This window comes from Gadus morhua, chromosome 12, assembly GCF_902167405.1.
Source record: "Gadus morhua chromosome 12, gadMor3.0, whole genome shotgun sequence".
Classification (NCBI taxonomy): Eukaryota; Metazoa; Chordata; class Actinopteri; order Gadiformes; family Gadidae; genus Gadus; species Gadus morhua.
The window spans coordinates 23,714,415-23,738,123 of NC_044059.1; the positions used below are offsets into that span (position 1 = coordinate 23,714,415).

The 23,709-nt window shown below is 44.2% G+C and overlaps 1 protein-coding gene across 1 annotated transcript in view; it reads right to left on the minus strand.

The window, feature by feature from the left end:
• Nucleotides 1–19,995, minus strand: part of atf6 (activating transcription factor 6) — a 37,744-nt gene extending 17,749 nt beyond the window's left edge. Inside the window, exons 1-8 of the mRNA XM_030373533.1 lie at nucleotides 19,736–19,995; nucleotides 19,075–19,151; nucleotides 18,558–18,648; nucleotides 17,618–17,715; nucleotides 15,360–15,483; nucleotides 14,778–14,981; nucleotides 6,538–6,710; nucleotides 132–317 (exon numbers count right to left, since the gene is read on the minus strand). Coding sequence (XP_030229393.1) covers nucleotides 132–317; nucleotides 6,538–6,710; nucleotides 14,778–14,981; nucleotides 15,360–15,483; nucleotides 17,618–17,715; nucleotides 18,558–18,648; nucleotides 19,075–19,151; nucleotides 19,736–19,838 — 1,056 coding nt within the window. The 5' untranslated portion in view covers nucleotides 19,839–19,995. The remainder of the gene's footprint in view (nucleotides 1–131; nucleotides 318–6,537; nucleotides 6,711–14,777; nucleotides 14,982–15,359; nucleotides 15,484–17,617; nucleotides 17,716–18,557; nucleotides 18,649–19,074; nucleotides 19,152–19,735) is intronic.
• Between the last annotated feature and the right edge of the window lie 3,714 nt (nucleotides 19,996–23,709).

Sequence of the window (23,709 nt, forward strand, 5' to 3'; positions counted from 1 at the left end):
AGATTCCCATTCCTCAGCAACCAAACCGCAAACCACATTGAGTGCACAACAAGCTTGTCAACAAAGGACTTCCTCAGCCTACGTCAACTGAAGCGTGCCATCCAAATGAGACACTGTCTCCGTCCCCTCACCTCGGTCAGCAGGCCGTCCAGCTGTTTCTTGAGGTGGCCGTTCTCATTTTTGAGCACCTCGTTCTCGGAGAGCGCCATCTTCAGGCGCACCTCCAGCGTCTGCAGGTACTCCTTCTTCTTCTTCCGGGAGAGCGAGGCCGACTCGCGGTTCTTGATCATCCGCTGCTGCCTCTGGCCCACCTTGGACTGAGGGGGGGGGGGGAGGAGAAGAGAAAGAGAAAGAGAAAGAGAGAGAGAAATTGTTTTCACATATTAGAACTAATTTCCTATTTTCTTCCAGGTCACGTCCGTTATGGAATGGCCGGAGTGCTTGTCGTTGTTTAACGGTTGTCGACAACTGGGAAGCCACAGCACAGTCGTAATCCGACCATCTGTGGCACCTGCTGGTCTTGGTCATACACTAAAACACATAGAATGACTTCATGTTCATACAAATGCTTGAAAGATTGGGTTTAGCTTCTATTAAAGATTGACTGCCAAAGAAACCGCCAAGCCACAGCAACACAGACGCCCGCAATCTGACATTTGAAATACACAGACCTTTGTTCATTCCTTTTTTAATTTAGTTTTGTGGCTTTGCTAATCCACACGAGTCTCTTCCTTGTTTCAATTAAAATGAAAACAAACGTTAAACCATGTGCACACCTGCGCCATCCCCAGCGCTCGGAAACCCAGCTCTCTGAAGCAGATGAATGGGATAAGCAGGCGGAATGTAAGAAGTGAAGTCTAGGAGAACAGCGGGGCTGATAAGGAGCTTGACAAATTGGAGACGAAGTGAATGGAACTATGTGGGAGTCTATGAGGATGTGTGTTACAGTGCAGTGTCGGTGTGTGTCTTCATGTGCGCGTGCATCAGCCAGTGAAGGCAGGGCAGGATGTTCCTACGTGGAAGCCTAGCCTGGCCTCCTCTGGTTTGGAGAGCCACATTGTTCCATTACAGAGGACAATAACAAACACATGTTGGGAGACGTGTCACAGTCTGACCAAAGAAAAACAGAATCACGCACGCCTGGTTAATAACCCCCGGCCTACTGCGAGTCCTCCAGTGTGCATACACGGTCACTCTCGTGTTTAAGGGGAATTACACGCCCTGGCTGAGTGGTACATGGTGGTGGTGGAGGCGGCTGTGGTGGTGGGGTTGGGGGCACATCAAAGGGGTTTTAGGGGAGGAAGGTGCGAGGGGGTCCCATCCCCTCGGGCCGTGCCGGAGGATGTGTTTACAGGGCCACGTCACTGCATGAGGAATGGGCTTGAATCGCGGATGTAAACACCGGGACATAGCATGCATGTACTCCATACGGAAAACTGTGCAGCTGTAGTGACTCCTGATAACTGAAGAGCTTGAGCTTTGCACGCTCGGTCTCTTCTGTGAGTAAACCGGGCATCTGCATCCTCTTCGCCTGCGTGGTTCACTTGGGAGAACGACCTCATCGAAAACGGTCCGAAACGATGGATATATGAGCTTGCTTGCTTGTTTTCCCGCCCCGGTTTTAGACACAGACCTAACAACAAGCTAATAGGTTGTTGGGTTTGGCATTAATAAAAAGGGCAAAGGAGTGCTAACTGAAAATCAAAGGCTTGTTGGGGGAGAGGGGGGATTCTTCTTTGTGTGTGTGTGTGTGTGTGTGTGTGTGTGTGTGTGTGTGTGTGTGTGTGTGTGTGTGTGTGTGTGTGTGTGTGTGTGTGTGTGTGTGTGTGTGTGTCTTGCAAACAAAACACACAAATGCTAATCCACATGGCCGACAGCTACAAAGAGTCAAAAGCCTTCATTGTCCGGTTAGTTCCCGGTCGCTCCTCTGTGCCCTCCCTAATCAGTCTGCTTAGATGGTGTGAACGCTGTGGGCCGCTGAGGGGACCCTGGGACCCCTAGAGCCCGGGCTGGTGATGAAGTTGTTTGGAATCTGTATTTGTGTTTCGTCTCCTGAGGAACGAGACTGTCTCAGGCTCCGATGTGGGAGCCTCTCAGGCCCCGATCTGGGACCGCTGCCATCGGGCCGAGCCTGGGAAATTTGGAGGAACATGTCCACCCAGAGAAAGAGTGGGGATGGGGGTTGGGGGAACTTCACCTCACGCCACAACAATAGAGTTCACCAGAAAAACATGAACGCAGCAAAGATGGAGAAACAGGAACCCTCTTGCCTATGAAATCCGGACATTTTCATTTGATGAGGCTGTTGATGAGAAGCTTGGTTCCTTGGACCTCAAAGAGCTGTGGTTGAGATAATCACATTTTTCTGTGCTGAGCTCCCCTTTAGCAGGGCATTTACTAGCACTTGCTCCATTCAAGTTCAGCTCAGTTGCTCTTGCCAACAGTTGAACGAGAATGCAGGTAGGTATATGTTTTCGCTCACAGGATGCTTATTTAACAAACCATCTAACGGACAGAGATATGCCAGGACACGGAGCAAAACAGCCCAATAACACACCAAAACACAACCTGCTGTTTACCGACACCCATTTTACCATCCAATGGGGCTTAGGGTCAATTCGGCAGGAAGTGTGTGACTGCCAGTAAAACCGTTCAAATGGGAGGTTCCTCATTTAACAAGGAAGGATGAAAACCTTGACCCGAGTTTACGAGAGGAGATAAACGCTGGTAACGCTGGGGCGTGTGTTCCACAGGTGGAATGGCGGAAGTTTGAGGGTCAAAGTGAAAGTGGAAAAAAGAGGAATAAACAAGTAAACAAATAAAGAATAAATAAGTGGTGTGTAAGTGTGACTTAAGGCCATTCATGCATGAGAATGCCTCAGTAAAATCAGGGGTGAATTATAATAATTGGTTTTCATATGGGGACTGAACACAAGATAGTACTATCACATGGAGTTAAAGCGCAGAACACTTAATATTCTTCCTTAAAGCAACAGAATTGTAACCTTGCGAGGCAGCAGAAAATCGTAGATTAAGATGAATCCATCTAGCCAGGCTGCAATTCAAGCGTGTCCGTACCAATGGATCGCTCCATTGGTGACCTATGCGGAAACACATGATCTACTTGATGCGTGGTAGACAGTAATAGATGGGCGGTATCTGATCACCTGCCAAAACTTTTTTTGAAGTGCCCGCCCCTATTCAAGAAGTTTCCACGGATGACTTCCCAGATGGTCCTGTTTTAAAACCATGTGGCATGTCTGGTAAGCAGCATTAGTTAGTAGGCAAAAACTATAACAGAGAAATACATCAGTTCGGTAAAAGGCTTCTCTCAGGGTTCCACCCGACTTCAACACAAGTCTTTGGGACGAGCAAAGGCTAAAATCTGGAGAGTCCCTCCTAGGTATGATTGGTAACGTCTGGAGAAGCAAGAGTGGGTTCACAGCCCACGATGCATCATCTTAATCCCCTAATGTTCTGCGGTCCGTTATAACAGTGACTAGATCCCTGATGGCTGTTTACAGCTGTCCCAAATCCCCCTGCCCTGTGGAGCACCTGCCCGAGATACATAATTATTAGCAGCAGTTCCACACCCAGGCTTACATAGCCTAACCTCGGACCATGATAGTACACACGCAAGCACGTGCACACACACAGCACCACACACACACACACACAATGTACACCTAGCACAAGAGTGGCAGCCCTAATAGGCATTTTATACTCATACCCACCCCTCCCTCAAAAAAATCCTCATGCTAACTACTGTGCTGTAGCCAAACCACTGAAGCTCATAAAGTGAAGACAGCTGTAGGCCCAAACACCAGCACAATGTGGTGAAGTTATGATATGGATTGTATGTATTTCGAGACCACACACAGCCGCTGCAACACAGATGACTTGGCACAGTGAGTCCGGAGTTTGGAGAGGAACCGGTGAGTTTGCAGCGTGACGCTACCGCTGTTAGGGATTCCTCTCCCACGGGGGTTGGTTATGCGAAGAATGTACCCACTATTGGCACCGTCCATCAGAAAACAACAAGGAAGCTGCTAAACCTAAAGCAGTGAAGATTCTCCCTCATGGCCAAACAATTATTGCATACACTTGCTGTACTTTTTTATCTATATTTTTAAAAAGGCCTCTTTCACTTGAGAGCCTGGCAAAGGGTTTCCTGGACATCGGCGACGCAGCCAAAAATCGTACATTGTTTCATTTATTTCACACGATTACAACGCCCAGCCCCGCCTCATCATGGACGGAATTGTTATTGTAAAAGCTGACCAACCCGGGCCAGCTTCCTACACTAGAGGGGGGGGGGGGTGTTTGTGTCGGCCTTAGGGGATTGGTGTTACTCAGGGTCTGGAACCCGGACTCTCCAGTAGGCCCACGGTAATCAGAACAAGTGGTGTTATGAACAGAGGTCAACGGTTGATATTCACAACAAAAACTAAATAATTTGACGACATATTATGGAGGTTTGATTATGAAACAACCCCACAGAATGGTTGTGAAACGACTGGGAACAGACTGAGTGCTGAGTGGACCGTGGCAGCCCTGAGGTCGTGATCAAAGTTTCCATGGAATGGGGAAGATCCTGCCCCAGGCCCACGTGTCCTTCGTCGAGATGTCAACAAGATACAAAGTTGGATAAAAAATGTTATCCCCCCGCGAATAACCACAAATCTCTTTAGATAAACGATGTGACACTCAAAAAATGTGTAGTTCAGCCTAATAAAATAAAAATTTCTAAAGTGTAATGACATGAAAAACAAACAAGATAACTGTTTCTTCTTCTACACCACAAGTCAGAACATTTAAAAAAAAAAAGGATTACGCTGGAGAGAAAAGAAACCCTGGTGGCCATGTTTGGTCTGGCAGTGCAACAAGTCACCTTGGGAGATGTAGTCTGAGAGAAAGCGAGAGCAGGGTGGAAAAGGACTTTCCGGCACTGAACTCTACACCCCAACAGAAGGACGTATTAAAATCCAAAAGCCATCAAACCGAACCAAAGACTTTCACCGCAGGGCAATAAACGCTCCCATCGAAAATTAAGGCTGGCGTGTGTAAAAGATGCCGAGAATTATATTGAGAAACCACAGGCGTGTAGTTTAAACAAACCGAGGGCTGTAATTAAGTTTTCTTCTGTGTTTTCCAAAGTCGGACTCGCGAGCCGGCCCGGACGACACAAGGTAAACAGTACCTTATGAGATCCCCTGCAAGCTGCGACGCGCGATCATAGCTGCCCTTGCACTGTCATTAACCAAGGCCAAGGACGACAGAGTGAGAAGGGGGTAAGCTTACAGGTCAGGCTGCTCTGTGTAGGCTATAGCCCGTGTGCATTTGCAGCTGTGCTGACATCATTTTCTGGTCCCTTCATTATGGTGAACGGACCAAAGATTCCAAATATGATTTATCGTTACCTAATGGCAGGATTTTTCCATTAAACCCTCGCTAAGCATAAACAGCGCCCCTGTTTATATGCCTGATTGTCGAGATCGCCCATGGACCTGCGTGATGTTCCATTATTTCAGTAGAAATACAAACATATTTCCTGGTGACGGGCTGGTTTCGGGGAGTTAACGTAGTGCGTGAAATTAAATAGTCCTTTTTTTCCCCAGAGGTGTGGATGGAAATAAATAATAGTAGGTGCGGTTGGACTGTGTCTGCACTGGCAATTTAGGTTTTAGTATTTCATTCAATAATTAGAGTTAATGGCTTGTGGAATTTAAAGACGCTAAAAATAGGTTGGGATGACGGAATGTATATTGGACCGTGTCCCAGACGAAGCGAGAGACTTGGCAAGAATCACACAGTCACTACATATCCAAAATATTCCAACTCCAGTATGTATATATTCACAGGCCGAATTGGACATGTCATGAGAAAAAGCTCTTATAACTATATTTGTTATACGTTTTGTTCAATGATAGATATTTCTTTTAATTCACTTGATGGAACTAGGCAATGAATATAAAAGGATTTTCATTGAATCCGTCTTCTAGAACTAAAAAACTCAGTTGGTGTCTGTGTTCATTCACGTAAAATGTCTTTGAGGTTTAACAAATGACAAAAAAACGTTTGCTTTATATAGTCCAATATGTATGCAGTATATCGAGCCAAAGATTGATGCAGGTCAATGTAACTGCCTGGCGCTGTAGGTCTTGCTTATGCCTACCATGCAAAATGTATAACCTTTAGTATTCTATGTGGTGATGCTATTCTCTTTATGTTGTAATGTATTAGATTGTATGCTGCTGCTGCTGTCTTGGCTAGATCTCTATTGAAAAAAATGTCATGTTAAATCGCAGACAGATCAAACCAGGGGAAAATTAAAGTTTAAGAAAATAAATACAATACACAACTTTATAAATCATAAATAGATACAATTACGTATGCAGGACATTTTTGGCCTCTGAAACGTCTCTTCCAATCCACCTGCACTTGGTCTTGTTAAGACCAAGTGCAGTTTCCCAGTGGCACTGGAGTGTACCCATGTGAACATGTATGCATTATAGATCTGTTCAGACCAGGACTCACATCGTCATCAGAGGAATGGGCCCGGAGCATGACGGGGACGATGGTCTGAGCCGGAACCACGGGGGCCGGCCTCTCCTGGCCCAGACTGGGCAAGGTGACCACATGACCCGGGAGGGCCTGGGTCGTCTGGATCTGCAGCACTTGGCCCGGCTGTGGCAGCACTACGCGATGTCCTGGGAGGAACATACAGCAAACAAAGCACTCGGATTACAGACGGCTGCTTCTGCTCTGCATAAACAGTTCTGGTGTGTGTGTGTGTGTGTGTGTGTGTGTGTGTGTGTGTGTGTGTGTGTGTGTGTGTGTGTGTGTGTGTGTGTGTGTGTGTGTGTTTAAATCCATTCCAGGTTTGCAGCTTTTATCCCAAACAACCAAGTCTCTATTTTTGTATGCTTTTATCTGAAGTGGCTTCCAGATTATTTTAGAAACCAGTCATTAAACAGGTTGGGATTAAGGTATCTTTTGTAGAAAGGTACATGTCTAAGAATCAGGAGTGGCTTCTCAAGAGTGCATCATAAAACACAATTCTTGAATTTTGATATGGCTGGGTGCAATAAGTGTTCCAATATATGTAGAAACAACCACCGCACAACTGTTTTTGCTGGATAAAGTGGTTAGCAGTGCTCAATGGTCGCAATGGAGATCTGAGATAAACAATACTACAGCTCAAGAAAACTGAGGTGATCTTTCTGTGTTGGGTATGTATTACACATTACTACCATATCTGTAGTTGTATAATTTAAGTTTTATTAATAGGTATTGGCACACACAAGCATGCCACAAGATGGTAGACTTAGTCAATGCTAACAACAAGCTGCAGAAAATCTCCCAGGCCAAGCGCTCGAGTGAGACTACAGTGAAACAATTGGAGAAAATGGAGTGCAGACTTGATGCCACATTTCGAATTGTTGAAAAGCTGATTGATAACCCAGAAGACTTAGCTTTCTTGGCCAGCATGAAGACTGACAGAGTAGTCACATTAGGTGTATTGGACAAAAAGGTGAAGTGGTGATAGGAGCGTCAAGCTTCCGCAGCAGCCAGGCAGTTCCGCTGTGAAAAGGAGCTTGAGGTGATGACGGCAATGTCCAGCTTGGAGTCTGAGAGTGATGAGGAGTCAGAGGAGGATACTAACAGTCTATCCACCATCGGAGGGCTAAACATCCCCCAAGCATAAGAAGACTGGAACAAACGTCTTCATTCCACATGACTTTGTTAGCCGACCAAGTGTCGTGTCCCTGGCTACAAGGTTGAAGATGTCACCAATGCAACAGGCTGCATTCACGCGTGGCCTTGTTGCAGAGTCAGGCGGTGAATGTACACTCTCTCTGGATTTTACGAAACAGCTGACCGAGCAAGACGCAAAGTGCTGGAGACAATCAGTGAGGAACAGCGCAAGCAGTGGACACCCCCTCTATTGTGCACCCTACACTGGGACAGCAAGTTAACACCGATGCTCAGCAATGTGCGCCAGTTGGAGGAGCATCTTACAGAGGTTGGAGATGCAGAGCGGCTGAAACTGCTTGGTGTCCCGGCGCATAAGAAGCAGACCAATGAGGCATGTGGAGGGATCATTTCCCAGTTGACATGCAAGTTGCTGCAGGACTGGTGCTGCGCTGACCAGGTTGTCAACACGGCCTTTGACACCACTACGTCAATCACCGGCCATCTCACAGCAGCCTGTATTGCCATACAGCTCTCACTGGGCCGACCACAGCTTTGGCCTGGGTGCCGGCACCACATTGGTGAGGTCCTCCTGAACCAGGTTTTCACAGACCTGAAGGTGGAGACATCACACTCGCCAGAGGTTACCTTGTTCACACGTCTGTGAGAGAAATGGAACCTGTTACCACAAGAATCCAGCAGCCAATAGTCCCGCTACATTCCTGGCAACACCGAGCAACCACTCCTGGGACATTTACGTGCTGAACTTGGCAGGTGCGCAAAATAAGTCACGGACCACAAGCAAGGTGACTACCATGAGTTTGTGCAGCTGTGTCTTGTGTTTCTGGATGCAGATGGTGAATAGCAGACCGCAGCCTTCTAACGAGCGGAGGCACTCCACAAGGCACGATGGATGGCCAACCTGCTCTATACTCTCAAGCTGGCTTTGATGGAGCAGCACATCGAGTTGCTTCCCAAGGGCACAGTTACCACATGCGGCAGCAGGTGCCAAAGATTCGGGCATTTGCCATTTTCATTACACACATCCAGGGGTTAATCTAAACCGGGAAAGAGGGGCGCTGCGCCTCCTTGTTTCAACCCAGCGCCTCCTTGTCGAAAATTTTAAATTACTTAAAATCTCCCGGAATGGAGAGCGAGCGAGCAAGACCGCGCACAGGAGACAGACGTGTTCCTAACCGCGTTCGCATCTGTGTAGCGAGCGCGCAGCACAACAGAGAGGGATCTAGAAACTGTGCATGAGGCAGTGTGCACGTGAGCCTCAGGCGCCTCCTGATTGGCCTGGATCGGTAAGTCAACCGATCAGTTTACAGTGTAGGCGGGCTTTTATCTCTTCTCCCGAACCAAATTTATCAGTTCAGTGAATCTGAGAGTGTCTGAGAAGAAAGAAAATATAGCGTTTGGTGACTTAGTTTACAGTGTTTTTAAAATGTCGTTTTTTTTCAAAAGCTCCGCACCATAGAGCTTTTGATGCGGATTTGGTCCCTCGCACCAAATTTTCAAAATTTTCAAAAGCTCCGCACCGCGGAAGGGGGGGGAACCCCCCCTTCCACACCTTCTCCCCCGCTCGGTCGCTTTGCTCTCTCGCCATTGATGTTTTCCCCCTTGTGAATTCTTTCTAGAAAAACCCCTGCACATCTATGCAAAGTGGTGGTTGACCTGCGAGAAAGCTGTAGATGCTGCCTGGAATGACCTGACACTATCACCACTTGCAGGCATACAAGTCTGTAGATGAGGGCATTGCAGCATCAGCGATTAAGGCGATGGAGAGGAATCGTTGGTACCTGACAGTTGAGATACTACCCCTGGCTCTCTTCAGCAGCAAGGTGCACAATGATGACAAGTGTGCACTTGCCAGAGGGATCTTGGAGCACAAGCCCGCTGATCTCCCCATGCACATCCCTGAGCAACGCTTTGGCACTGGCTTCGTCAAGCGGAGGTGCAGCACCCCCAGAATGTGCTGCAGGCAGTTGAACATGACCGGAACCAAAAGCAGAACCTCCGCCGCTGCAAACGCAAGCTAATCCCTGAATAGGACGGTTACTTTTGGGTGGTGGGTGGGGAGACATATCTGGGGGGAGACGCACTGGCTAGGTTCAGAGTTCAGGTTCCATTTCCTCTGTCTTTCTCCCTGGTGATGTTGCTCTGTGGAGCAGACTCTGGCACAGACTGAGCAATTAAGTTTGAAGTTTAGTTAGTGTCAGCTCTTACCATTAGGCCCTGTTAGTTGTCAGTGAGTTAGCCACTAGAGAGGGTTTGTTATTATTAATGTGTCAGTATCGCCCCTTGTGTTTAACCATAAAGTCAATTATACTTAATGTTCGTCCGACATCCATCACTGCTGCACAAAATTCAGGGTAAGGCCACGTGAACATGTCCCATGGACCTCCATTAATTATTTCTATAAGACAAATTAATGGAGAATCTTGAAACTTGAATTCTGAGAAATGCCCAAGTTGCCCAAAGGGCAAACTAACAACTTTTACTTTGATAACCCTATAGAACATGTTACTGTATAAAAGTTCACTGTACTCAACATTTCCAGGTCAACCTTTAGGCAATTCGACTAAAAATTGCAAATTGTTGTGTGTGATGTGTGTGTGATGTGTTAGGTGCCACCTCTAAATCTCAATGGAATTCTTCAAAACTTTGCAAAAGTATTTTTTTATGTTAATTGGAACAAAATGCAATCTCAGCCAAATTGATATTTTGAAATTAAAATTTCCCATTCAAATTTTATGCAACCTACACAGTGCCCCCTTTGGCCAAAAAGTGAACTGCAGCCTGCCATTGCGTGCCGGGTGAGAGCACTGGAATGCGAGCTCCGTGGGTTAAGACAAAAGCAGTCTTTAAATAATGTCAGAATAATAAATACACACACCAATGACATGGTTATCAAATGATCGTCATATTATCAAATGATCGTCATATTTGCCATTACTTGGACCGGCTGCTCTTGAAGCAGCCGGTCCTCTGCAGATGGTATGAAGAGCATCTTCCCCGACCCCCTTGCCTCTTGTGACCTACATAAACCTCTGGAGTTTTACAGTTTGACTCCCGGTGCTCAAGTTGCAGGTGGAGAAATGTTTACTGTGATGTGCACCCCCAGAGCACATCACAGCAGTGTCAGCAGTCTCTCTCGCTGCTAGTTTACTTTAACGTTAGTCTCAGACACCACGGGCTCAATAGGATAACTCAACTCTGCTTTCATAGGGTGACCAGATGTCCCGCATTTCCATTACTTATTGCACGTCCCGCAAATTGAGACGTTGTCCCGCATTGTTATTGACAGTCAGACTCGATTATTATCATTTTTTTAAATACTTGTTTTATAATCTGGCATTTATCAAATAGCTGTGTGTGGAGACAACAGCGAGGGCTGTCATCAGGGGGCGGGGTTTGTATGATCATGTCAATCAAACTGGGAAGCATACGCAGGTTAAAGGCACGCCCACCAACAAATCAGGTCAGAACGGCGTGCAGCACGAGACGGAGGAAAGCACGACTCGTACGACTAAACAGGAAATGCAGCTACAATAAAGATTGGGAAACTATCTATCCCTGGGTGAAACCAGTGAAAGGCGAGTCTGGTATAGTTTTGTGTGAAGTTTGCTTGAGTCATTTTTCCTGAATATGACGTGAAACGACACAAACAATGTGGGACTCACAAAAAAACGTTGTTATTTAATGTAGCGCCTAATTGTATACACAGGTGTGCCTTTAGTTGGCATTGTCCAGTAAAAGCAGATCATTTTCAAATGCATTTATTTTGTGTAGTTAATCTATGTGATTCTGAGCTGAGTGAGTTTTGTTTTGTACAGATAATCAGGCTATGTACTCCATGTAGCCTAATCCAGTGCATGTTCTACTTGAATATGTGGTTCAGTATATTGTTTGACTAGAGCAAACACTTTTAATGTAATGTTTTGTGTTGTGCTGGGGTTAGGTTGTTGCTCTCTGTTGTTGGAGAAAAGGCACATTAAAGTTCAAATACTTGAAATAACAATTGTAGCCTTGACTGTCCGTTCTTTTTGATTGTATACAGTCAGGGCTGTTAACTTGAGGCACTGGGAAATAGCATGAGAGCTCCATGCCTACTATGTTTTCTAACATGAGAGAACTTGGGAAAGTTCCAGTTAAATGAGATATGTTTGTTAAGTTTGTACAGCAGGCTGTTGTGTGATACTGAATAAACCAGATGGCAAAGCATATGTTATAAGCAAAGGGACAAAATAGAAATGTTTCTTTTTTTAAAAATATTTTAGACTAACTCGATGGATTGATAACCCACATTGTCCCACACAAACATAGTCCTTGTCCCACATCTGGTGAATTGTGATCTGGTCACCCTATTCATATAAGAGATCAGGTGGAGGTGTGGCAGGTGCCTGTTCAGGGCCTGATAATGTAAGATCACCTTTAAAGGAGGAAAATGATTATATCAGTAACTTTGGTTCACTGACTTCTGTCCATACGATGATTGAATAAAGAAACGTTCTTTAAATTAAAGGTTTGGATCATTTTGATTATGCATATTTATTCTGGCAGAATTTAGCATGATGATCAATTTAATTATTTCCCGGATTTTGTATTGGTTACCAAAACCCCCCGGATTATTGTGTCCCCCCCACTTCTCAAACCAAAGTTAGGCCCTTGACGATACATGTATTCGTATTGAACCGAATCGGTACGGACGTTGCGGTTCGGTGCATGGATTTACACGGAGAATACACGGTATAAAATTTTATAAAAATGGCGTGTGAATTAATTAATGTAATGCCGAACTAATGTTAGATCCGCGATCTTCAGGGACAACTGAGACACCTGAAAGGGTGCCGGCAAGTTCGAGCTACACACGCAGTCCGTTGATTGGTCGACAGAATCGCACTTCCGTGAGACAGTAATAATAAATAGACAAATTATCCAGAAGTTATTTCTGGACAACGGCGAAAGCATAGTTTATTGAAGAAAATGTCGCACAAAAGTTTGCCGTCCTTCTTGGACGTCTTATATGGTTGACCTTTGCTCATTGTGCGCGTTCTTTTCCTTGGATTTATTAGGAGGCTACACTATGTCGTGCTGCTATGAGGTCACAATGCTAACGTAGCTGTCGCGGCTATCGCGATCCGGTTTAAGTTCAGGCTGTTGCAGCTAGCTCAGGCGAGAGACTGTATGACACTAGGTGGTACAACCTGAGACAATAAAAAATAATTGCCTTCTGCATTTTTGTTTTTTCTTTTCCCTTCATTGAACCGAGGTATGAACCGAACCGGGCCTTCAGTGTACCGTTACACCCCTAACAAGGGGATGTGAATACTGCTGCAGGGGGTCATGATGGGGAGCCTAGCCACCAGCCACTACCTAGCATAACATGGGTTTCCTGTAAGCAGTGTCGGGAAAGTTCACTTTCTACGTGAACTAGTTCAAAGTTCAGTTCCAAATTTTAAAATGAACTAGTTCAGTTAAACGTTCATAATTCAAAATTTTGAACCAAGGTCACAGTTCCAAAAAATGAACTACTTCATAGTTCTTTTTTTCAATACGTTGCTGTGAGCTATTATTTTCTTCCGGCATTTTGAACATTGAGCCCCCTTTGTTGTTTGTCTAGGATGAAATAGAGATGTTGAATCAAGTATCTGAGCGAAATACAGTTTAGATCGTGTTTTATTGCACATTTAGCGCATTTTGTAATTCCCATTGATTTCTGTTGGAAGACTCATTGCTCGTTGGCCGGAAACTAAAAGGGTGGGTGTCCACGTTTGGTTGTAGTCTTTTCGCTCAGTTCTTGCCCTACTGTTGAGACGGAGAACCAAGCGAAAAGACTACAACCAAATGTAAAAACAGCCCCCCTTTCCGTTCCCGGCCAACAAGCAATGATTCTTTTTCACAATTGAACAGCTCTCGTTTTGAAGAATAATCACTGCGCAATGCGTTTCAATGGGAATCGCGACGGCCTTTACTTTCAACATAAAGTGTACATATTTATAATTAAAAATTCAATAACCATGGCAACTGGTCAAACAACACAGCGTTCTGCAAGCGCATCCGGCATCCGCTGTGTTGATAATCAAATAACCCCCCTATTGAACGAAGTTAAACCGAACACCAGAATGAACGAGTTCACAGTAACGTTCATCAGGCAGTAATACAGTACGTTCAGTTCACGTTCGCCCAAAATATGAACGAGTTCATGAAGTATCGTTCAATGAACGCGTTCAGGCACAACACTGCCTGTAAGTATACCTCCAGCCAGTGCCAGGAACCATCCTTCATTATCCGCCAAATCACGGTCCTCTTTTAATAACAAACAACCGGTCAACGCAAAGTGTGTGTGGGCGTCGGGGAGCAGCTGTAAAGAATGTGTGTGTGTGTGTGTGTGTGTGTGTGTGTGTGTGTGTGTGTGTGTGTGTGTGTGTGTGTGTGTGTGTGTGTGTGTGTGTGTGTGTGTGTGTGTGTGTGTGTGATTCAGCCTTCTATAGAGTCTGTATTGTTAGGAGACTAAATAAAGCTATGACAAAGTCTGGTGCATGCTTAACCTCCCTCGAACAGACTGGGTTTGGTCACTGAGCAAACAGACTGGGTTTGGGCAATATAAAAATAAGCAATAATAGATTATCCTCGTGATCGTTTTAGTTATAGAGAACATGGAAACCTCCTCAACTGATATAGTTAAAGAGAACATGGAAACTTCCACAACTGATATAGTTAAAGAGAACATGGAAACGCCCTCAATTTATAAGTTAAAGAGAACTGATATAGTTAAAGAGAACATGGAAACGCCCTCAATTTATAAGGCGCTCAGTCTACCATAACCCTATGGAAATATATGAGTGTAGTGCCATCTTCTGGCGAAGACATAAAACATCTATTTATTGGAGTTATCCAAGAAGTAAAAATAATAGGTTTTATCAAACACGAGCAGCATCCTAATTGAGAACATCCGTTATTGACCAGGGAAGTCTTTCTGTCTACCTTGACTGTCTCACATACAGCAGTGTGGTCTGATGCAATGAGGTGTGGGTGGGATGCAATGAGTTGCTTTGTGGTGCAGCGCACACTCTAACCTGTGAGGGGCGCTGGTTGGATGTTTACTGGCGCTGGTTTGACAACGGGAAGCACCGTGGTCTGTAGGGGCTGGATGATAATGGTGTTGGCCTGCAGGGGCGCTGTTGCGTGGGCTAGGTTGAGAGCCGTGATCAAGGGCTTGGGCTGGATAGAGACCTTCGGGCTCAGCTGGATGGGTCTCTTAACCTGCTGAGCTGGTTTGGCTGTGAGAGAAGGAAGCCAAAATAAATAGAGGCACAATGTTTATCGAAACGACATAGACGGAATAGGGGCCAACCTCTACACATTAGCATTTTTTTTGGGTTTCGAAAGCAAGGCTGAACTTGCCAGAGAGTGACGGTTAGTCAAATGAGTCAAGAAGTGTCATGCATGAAGTATTTCGTTTTTGTTGTTGAGAGAGTAAATCCCAAATGGGTTTTTGTCAGTAGAATACCATTATTAATTTGACTTAATTGACTACATTGCTGTTCATTGTAGTCTTAGACTGATTTTAATTCACGTCAATTCATGTCCTTATCAGCAAAAGAGTAAAGGTGCCAATATACAATAATAATGTGTTGGCCCTTTTCCCCTCAGTTCACCTTGGGGTGCCAAGCTTGTCCTCTTCGGAGCTCTCTTGGCCGGTGGTGGGGCATCATAGAAGCCACTTGAGTCCGAGCAGACGGAGATGGGAGAGGGCTGGGACTGGGGAGACAGCGCCTCCTCCTGGACACAAATCAGAATATGGATCAAGGATAACCGACCAGCTACATGATCACCACAGAAGAAGAAGCCACGTAGAATGTGCTGTACTTGTGATGTTGTTGTGTGGACAAACTATAGTTCATTGGGCTTATATAACCATGAAGCTCTGAATAGTGCCATTCGATAATGCTGTTCATATGTGCAACGTTGAAACTCACTCTGAAGCGGATATTAAATACATCGCTGCTCAGATGGAGCTTCACCATCCACACACACCGTGGCGTGGATGGTGGGCACCTAACTCCACCACTGCCCTGACAGAGTCCTACAAGTTCACACAAACAATGCCACGATTGCCCCTTGGTCGTGGCCTCAGATTACCTCGGAAAAATTTCTCAGACGTCACAAAAAAACGAAATATGCGTTCGCAATAGAGTGGAAGGTACACGTAGTGTTTTGGGTGGAACCTCTTATAACACAAATTACCAAGTTTAAAAAATAAATTATGTGGTTTTGGGTTCACTTGGCTCTTTAACTGTGTTTTAAGAATTTAATTCTTACCTAAATGAAGTTGGGTACCACAGGGTAATAATTGTACAGGGGTGTAACGGTACACAAAAGTCACGGTTCGGTACGTACCTCGGTTTTTAAGTCGCGGTACGGTACGGTACGGTTCATAGTTAAAGGGAAAATTTTGAAACAACGGAGAATGGCCGTAGATCAGCAGCAATGAAAACACCAATAAACTTGGTAATGGCATTTGCATTTCTGAATTCCCAGACAGGGGTTGTTGAAATAGTGTTGTGAGCAGGGTTTGCACGGCTCGTTTTTTTTTTCCACAGCAACAGTGATAGTAACACCAGGATGGTGACTTTTCAAATGCGTGTGCTAGGGATGTGCAACTCTGGCAAAAAAACTATTCAATATTCGCTGAGAAGTATTCGAATAATATTCGACAATCGCTCAATCAAGAACCCCCCCAAGCACGCACGCACCTCGGATACACGCACACACAATGACACAAGGTGAGGCTTTTATGGTTTGTATGAATCATGTATGAATCTGTTTATTTCAACAACTGCGCCATCAACATTCAACATCAAAATTATTTCAACGTAGGCTTAGGCAGATAGACCTACAACATGCGCCGAAAACGGATCGCTATTTATTTGCATCTATTAATTACATATTTATTTGACTGAACACAGCCTGCATGACGGTGAACTAGACACGTCAAAAAATATAACTTCACACGCTGTGTCTTTTTACAATTTATTTGTTACCAGCATTCGTAGTGTTGATCAGCAGAGAAATAGTCCGCCAAAGGCGTTGACGTCGCTGAGCAACCGAGGACGCTAGTCAGCACCGGAAGTTGTGAAGGCCCATGCAAGCCAACGGAGCATTCAACAACATTGAGAAGAGCCTTGTAATAAATAACGATAGTCACATTCATTATTCGATATTCTACGTGACTCTTCGACTATTCGACGATCGTTGCCCGCCATGTACGCCACATTTACGTACCGCGGTACACCTCTGTAACCGCTCCGAAGTGCCTGTACCGTGACGGTTCGGTACAAATACGTGTACCGTTACACCCCTAATTATAATATGCTCATAAATATTTCAGTAGCATTCAGCACTATTGAGAGGACATTATATAGGGGTCAAAATAAAAGGTGCAACCTTATTCTTTGTGTGATGTATTCCATTAAACAAACATCTGCCCTGTCAATTATGCTAATGCTGCGGAGGTTGTCGGCACCTATTTTTTAAGGGAGTGAGTCGAGCATTGAACTGACAGACAGTGAATAATTAGCTTGACAAGGTGTTTGAGGCCTTTGTTAATAAGCCTCTCAGGTGTGTGCGAGTGTTTATGTGAGGCTGTGCATATCTCAAGGCACAATGCCAGCAAATTAGTTTGAATTTTCAGGCACCATCTGGAACCAGCCCCTTGTTGTTGACTGCGTGCCAAAACGGGTACCCGCACAAATAAACTCAACCGCCGAGCGCATTTCAGAACAATCAACCGAATACAATTTAACCAACCATGATCCAGTTGGGAAATACAATTCAAATACTCACGGCGGAGGACAGCAGTAGAACAACACGTAGGTACATTGGAATGCTAAGCGCGGCGGAGAGCGTGACTTACCAAGGAGGAACACGGAGACAGGGCTTCAAGTGAGGTGGGAGAAGGGACGGAGCTCAGGGTGTAGGCGGGCGACAGAGAGTTCACACTCACCTCACCATCTGGAGGCACAAGGACACAAAGGAAACGCACGTGAAGGGACTACCAAGCTGGTGAGGAGACTGACCCCGGGGTGCCTAGACTTTATCGGCCGTTCTGCTGGGGGAAAAACTTCCAAGAACGCCTCCGGGAAAAAGTGACATTGAAAGACAAACAACTACACAAGCTAAAGTTGGTATGCAGATGGTGCTTTAATTGATTGATAATGAGCGAATACAAAACGAGCTCAGACGAAACCACCGAGTTGGAGCTCTCTGGTTTCAGCACCTTCAAAATAGTATTGCATAGAACAGAGTTTAGGCTCTATTGCTAGACTAGAGTACACACACATATTCTTTATTAGATGTATTCCAAGAATTATCATCATTAATCTCTCCAAGATTTATTTGGCCGGGACAGTACACATTAATCAACATTTGAATTCACACTTCAATGGTAATCTGTCAGAAGAAGCCAAGAGGCTAATTTACATCTGTATTCCTTAGACATTACAGTTAAAAAAACTAAAACAAAATGAAAACGAGCACAATATGTTAGGCAGTACAGCAGCATGAAAGTTTATTTTGCTGTTTACATGTCCATACACAAACAATGAATCCAATGCATTTAGAGATGCACTCATTGAATGGTATGCAAATTTCCAATACGTCTCTCATGCTTTTAATTGACCCAAGAAATGTGATGTTAAACATGTGATTTTTTTCTACTCTCGCTGAGAATAGAAAAAATAAAAAAGATTAATCAATGTCTCCAATAGAGTCACTCAGGGTTCTGAAACGTGATTACTTTCTCCATCAGTCAGATGAAAGCAGATGTTACCAGATGATGACCTCATGTTATCTACCTGTGCAGGTGCTTGCCAACCCTGCTGTATTCCATGGAGTCAGATCAAGGTCAATGTCAAAGTCCAAGTCCAAGCCAGGAGTGTTGGCTCCCTATGTAAACACACACAAATATATTCAAAAGTGGACCCCAACCAAAGCCTAGCTGAAGTAGCACTACCAAAGCTGTATTTTCTAAGACCAAGGTGTATGAACTGCTCCAAACTTAGAAGTTTCTCTTATATAGTTGCATATAACTTGTACAACATTCAGTCAAACTATTTAGAGGTACATGGTATAAGGAATCAGTATTTTTACTTAGCAACAAGGCCAGTAAAGTCAGGGAGGACATATAACACCACTGGTTTCTTGTTATCTCTAACCAATGCACTCTCCTTTTGTTTGTGATGTCCTGTTTCGCCAGTTCTCCTATTACAACTCCACACATTACACCATGTTTTTGTGTGATTGTTTGTGCTTGGCAAATTCAGATTTGCCCCAGATTGTATTCGTCACCCCCCTCCATCCCCAAGGACTTACATAGTCTGCGTGCTCGAGCGCTCCAAGGAGCTCACTTGCCACCCCCAGGTTTTCCAACTCATCAAACAGGCTGATATCTAGCAAGAGATGAGAATTACATACACATTAAAAGTAGTACGATACAATTAGGAAAATACACAAAAGTAACACTACTGAAATAACCACTTCACTCTACTGTATTGGTATATCTGGATACATCTTTCTACTGTAACCTGCTGTATGAACAACGTTCAAACCGAGAGTTATTCTTATAAAACGTAAGATGTTTCAGGCACTAACGAAACAACGGACACACAGCTGTTTGAAGAGCATGCTTACTACATGTTTGCCATGGATGCACACTTGAAAACATGTGACCAGAACAACACATACAAACCGCACAAAGCTAAAAAGGCAACATCATAATCACACATGATTTTGGATTAGATGGATGTACAGCGTTGTATGCGTTGGATTGGCTGTTTGTTACCCAAAGAAACGTAATGGTTGCGTCAGTTGTTATGCTAATAGCTAACCTTGTCTCTGATGCAAGATGAAACTAGTTGACATTAGAAAGAACACTTGCAGCCTTACATTTGTGGTCATATGGTGTATTAAATCATATGCAGTCTTGGCAAGTATAACAAAACACCTGCCCTCGTCATATTAAAGCAAGGCTTACCCCACTCCCCATCCTGGTCGATGGACATGTTGCCAGTGTCACTATTCATCATCATAGGATGATATTGGTGATTTTCGAAGTCTAAAGTTAATTCTGATGACATTCTCCGTTGACGACATCAGTAACGGAATCATAAGGTTGTATTATATTTTGTTATCGTGCATTCAAAAAGCCATCGTTTGCTCAGCATAAATCTGTTTATTTCCCGAAACTGGTGCAACACACTTCCCGTAAATACACGTCGGCTTAAAGTCAATCTACGGAAAGCGCATAGGGACAATTGCACCCGGAAAATAGATTCGCAATATTTGGTTACGCCACAGGATGGCAGAAGGTACTAGCATTGTCATCGTTTTCGCCTGAGAAAGTACAAAGTATGTGACAATGCATTTTGCTATAATTGTGTATATCTTGTAAGTTGAGGTGGAATTTTGCAATACATACTGTGCTACATAATTTATCGTTATTGATGCTTTGCAGCAGTGCAAGTTTCAAGCCAGCAAGGGGTACAACTAAAGCTTATTATATAATTTAACCGACATCTCGTTGTGGCACTATTATATCTTTAAACGGATAAACTATCAACAATATTATAGATACATATTGTTGACCATAAGCTCAACATATGTTTATAACGGTATTTTGGAGTCGTCTATTACCTTTTTCTTTACCTGAATTCACGTTTAGTTAAATAATGTAGGACGTCCAAATGATTAACTCTTGTAGGCCACCATTTATTACAATCTGTATGTCTGGAAATGATCTTAACCATGACAATTTCATTCTGCTGCAATCGGATTTTGCTACATTCCAGTCATATCCAATCGATCTGAAAACGATTGACCCATTGGATGATCCTCTGATATAAGAAGCCTGCTTTCTCAGGATATATTCACGCCGTGGTTCTTAAATGCCATAAATCCCATCAGGAGCAGGTGTATTACTTTACTCTTAATCCTTCATATAGGCCTACTCAAGCCGCAGCAAGATTAACCTCAGGTGGTGAATAGTGATTCCCTGTTAGATTTCTTTAGCTCTGATAAACAACAACAAGCCCCCACACTGTCACAAGTCATAAAACGCGGCTTTTACATAACTACCATAGTTTTGCAGGATTCGGCATCCCTCCTGTAGAAAACAATATTTATAAAAGCCAGTAGAAAACCATCTTCTGTTATAGGTTTTTTATTTAAATTTACCCAGGGTGCTTTGCTCTTACCAGCACAGTCCTGCTCTGGGCTACATAGTTGCCATGCCTTGTGATTGATCTTCTACTACTTAATATGATAAATGGTATTGCTGGCAGCAGTGCTAGTAGTAGTAGTAGGGGTAATATTGTGGTGGCCCCTTTGATTCATTTATTTTATTCATTTATTCAGCATTCACCACAGGGTCTAAAATAAATTGCTTGAAATAGAATAAGAGTAGAATAGGTGGCCAGACAGATTTCCATTGCAATAGAGTCATGGTGTGATTTAAAATAATATATGTATATTAAGTCACTATCTGAAGTGACTGGCCCTGGTCACTTTCATTCGTGGATGTTTGAAGGGTCCATTCCAGTTATTAAAATCCCCCTGCCCATGCCCAGCCATAGGTAGCAGGGAATGAACAGGTTAACCTGATACAAGGCTAGCAAGCGTTGGCTGAACATCTGTGTAAAATGAGTTAGAGGCCTTGGTCACATTGCCAATTGCCATCGTTACATTACCAATGCCTCCATGTTCCTGTGTGTAACATAGTATGACATATTTTGGATCATGACTATATATTTTGCGTTAACTCAAAAACTGATTTTCTATTGTTAAACGCCATCTTTATCTTATGATATTTATTATCAATTAATATTCCAAAGTAGTAATACTTGTTTCGTCCATGGACATGGTCATGTCATTTAGTCCTGCTAAATACAAATAATACAACCCTGTCTCTGTAGAGGAACAACACATAAGGGATGTGAAATGCTATTCTGTATACATGTGATGCTTCAGTAAATTTCTCTCACTGATAAACTATCAAAAAATCTGGCGATACCAAAATACGATCACAATTTACACTATACTTATATCCAGATATCTGTATAGGCCCCTGAGGTCGATGTTTACCCAAATATCTGGACAAATTGAATGAGTTGTGGTGGTGCAGATAAATCTGACAGTAGTTAATTGGTAAATTCCTAAATCTGATTTCCGATCTCATTCCCTTCCGTCAAAAGAACATTTTAAAGACTGGAAATAATTTCTATAAATCTGCAAAATAAAAAAAATTGTTTCACACAATAGCATCCGATCTTTACCCAGGGCTATGACATTTATCGTATTCTTTATAATTCAGTGACTGGGGCCAATGCATAAGGCCAAGCAAACTAAATTATTGCAACTTCACTTGCTGCTTTTACAAAATATTTTTAACATGTTGGAGGACTTTCCATGCTTCTAACAAGATAATTGGAAGTAAAAAAAAAAAAAAGGAACTTAAAGGGAAAAGAAAGGGAGTGAGAGGAATGACCAAGAGGTTACCAGAGCGGACGGCAGAGGAGAGGGTTTGGGCCACATTTCATCTTTTGTGTCTCAGATGGATGAGCTGGGAGATGGATGATGTTCTGCAGAGCTGTCCTCCATTGTCTTACGCTGGCTACCAAAGAGGACCCGACCACTTATCATCACAGGCTCATGTATAGAGCAGAGGGGCAGGGGGTTGTCAGAATAGTGAAGAGGGGGGCAGGGGCCGTGGGGGCGGGGGTCTCCTTGGCTCCCCTGATAAAGCGTGATGGAGGTGGGCTAATGAGACCGGGAGAGAGCCGTCTCCCTTGGCGACCCCTCCTGTCCCACAGCGTCCATGGGACGGGCAGGGAGTAGGACTAGGGGTGCGGAGACACAACTATAGACGTGGGAGGTTGAGCAAAGAGAAATAAGGCAGAGCGGACAGGCATGAAGCTGTGGCGTGTGTGTTATTGTTTATATACCCTAAATGCATGTGTGTCCTATATGCTTGTGTGTGTCTGGGTGGGTGTGAACAGACTAAGTCAAGTTGGCATTGGCTTATTCCCAAATACAAACTTGGCTGAAGTGACTTGTATTAGCAGGTGGCTTAAATTGGGCCTGGTTTAGGATTAGAACATTGTGTAGTGGGAATGGGGCTGTGAATACAATGGGATTAGCCAGAGCAAGGGGTTGTTCATTGATTGTGAGTGTGTGTGACTGTGTGTGTGTGTGTGTGTGTGTGTGTGTGTGTGTGTGTGTGTGTGTGTGTGTGTGCATGCGAGTGTGTTTGTGTGTGTGTGTGCGTGTGTGTGTATGTGTGTGTGCGTGGGTGTGTGTGCATGCATGCGAGTGTGTGAGTGTGTGCATGCGTGCATGTGTGTGTGCATGGGTGTGTATTTAGGGTGTGGGATTGGGAGTTGATGGATGGATTAGTTTGCCAGAGAACTGAAGCAATTCTCTAGGGTAGGTCATACTCAATGACTGTCAGCGCAACAACTTTTATTTTGATTATTTTTTAAATATATATATTTTTTTTGCTTCATCTGAGAGAAGAAAAAAAAAAAAAGCCAGTCGTCTCAAAGCCTCAAACCATGTGCCACCATTAGGGACATAAAGGGAAAACTGACAAATGGCCATTTTAATGTCCCTCTCTTTGACTTTAATGAATTTATACATTGGGCCTATAGCCTAATGGAGGTGGTAGTAGTGGTGGAGGGGGCTGCGGAGGGCTAACAAATGAAAAGCTCTGATTAGTGCAGAATGACTTCAGAAAAAAAAGGGGCCATTCGTCTTGGTTAGCATCCTCCTGTGCTCCTTTATGGGTTGCCGTTACAAGGACGGGAGCCGGGGGTACTCGTCCCATTAGCGGAGCAGCGAGGAGCCCGCTGAGTGGTCAGCGGCCAGCGTTGACGGAGCGTCTGCCCGCTCCACAGTTCAAGACTGTGAATGCCTCAGTGCGAGTTGACTCCTGAATAACCTTCTGAGGTACCG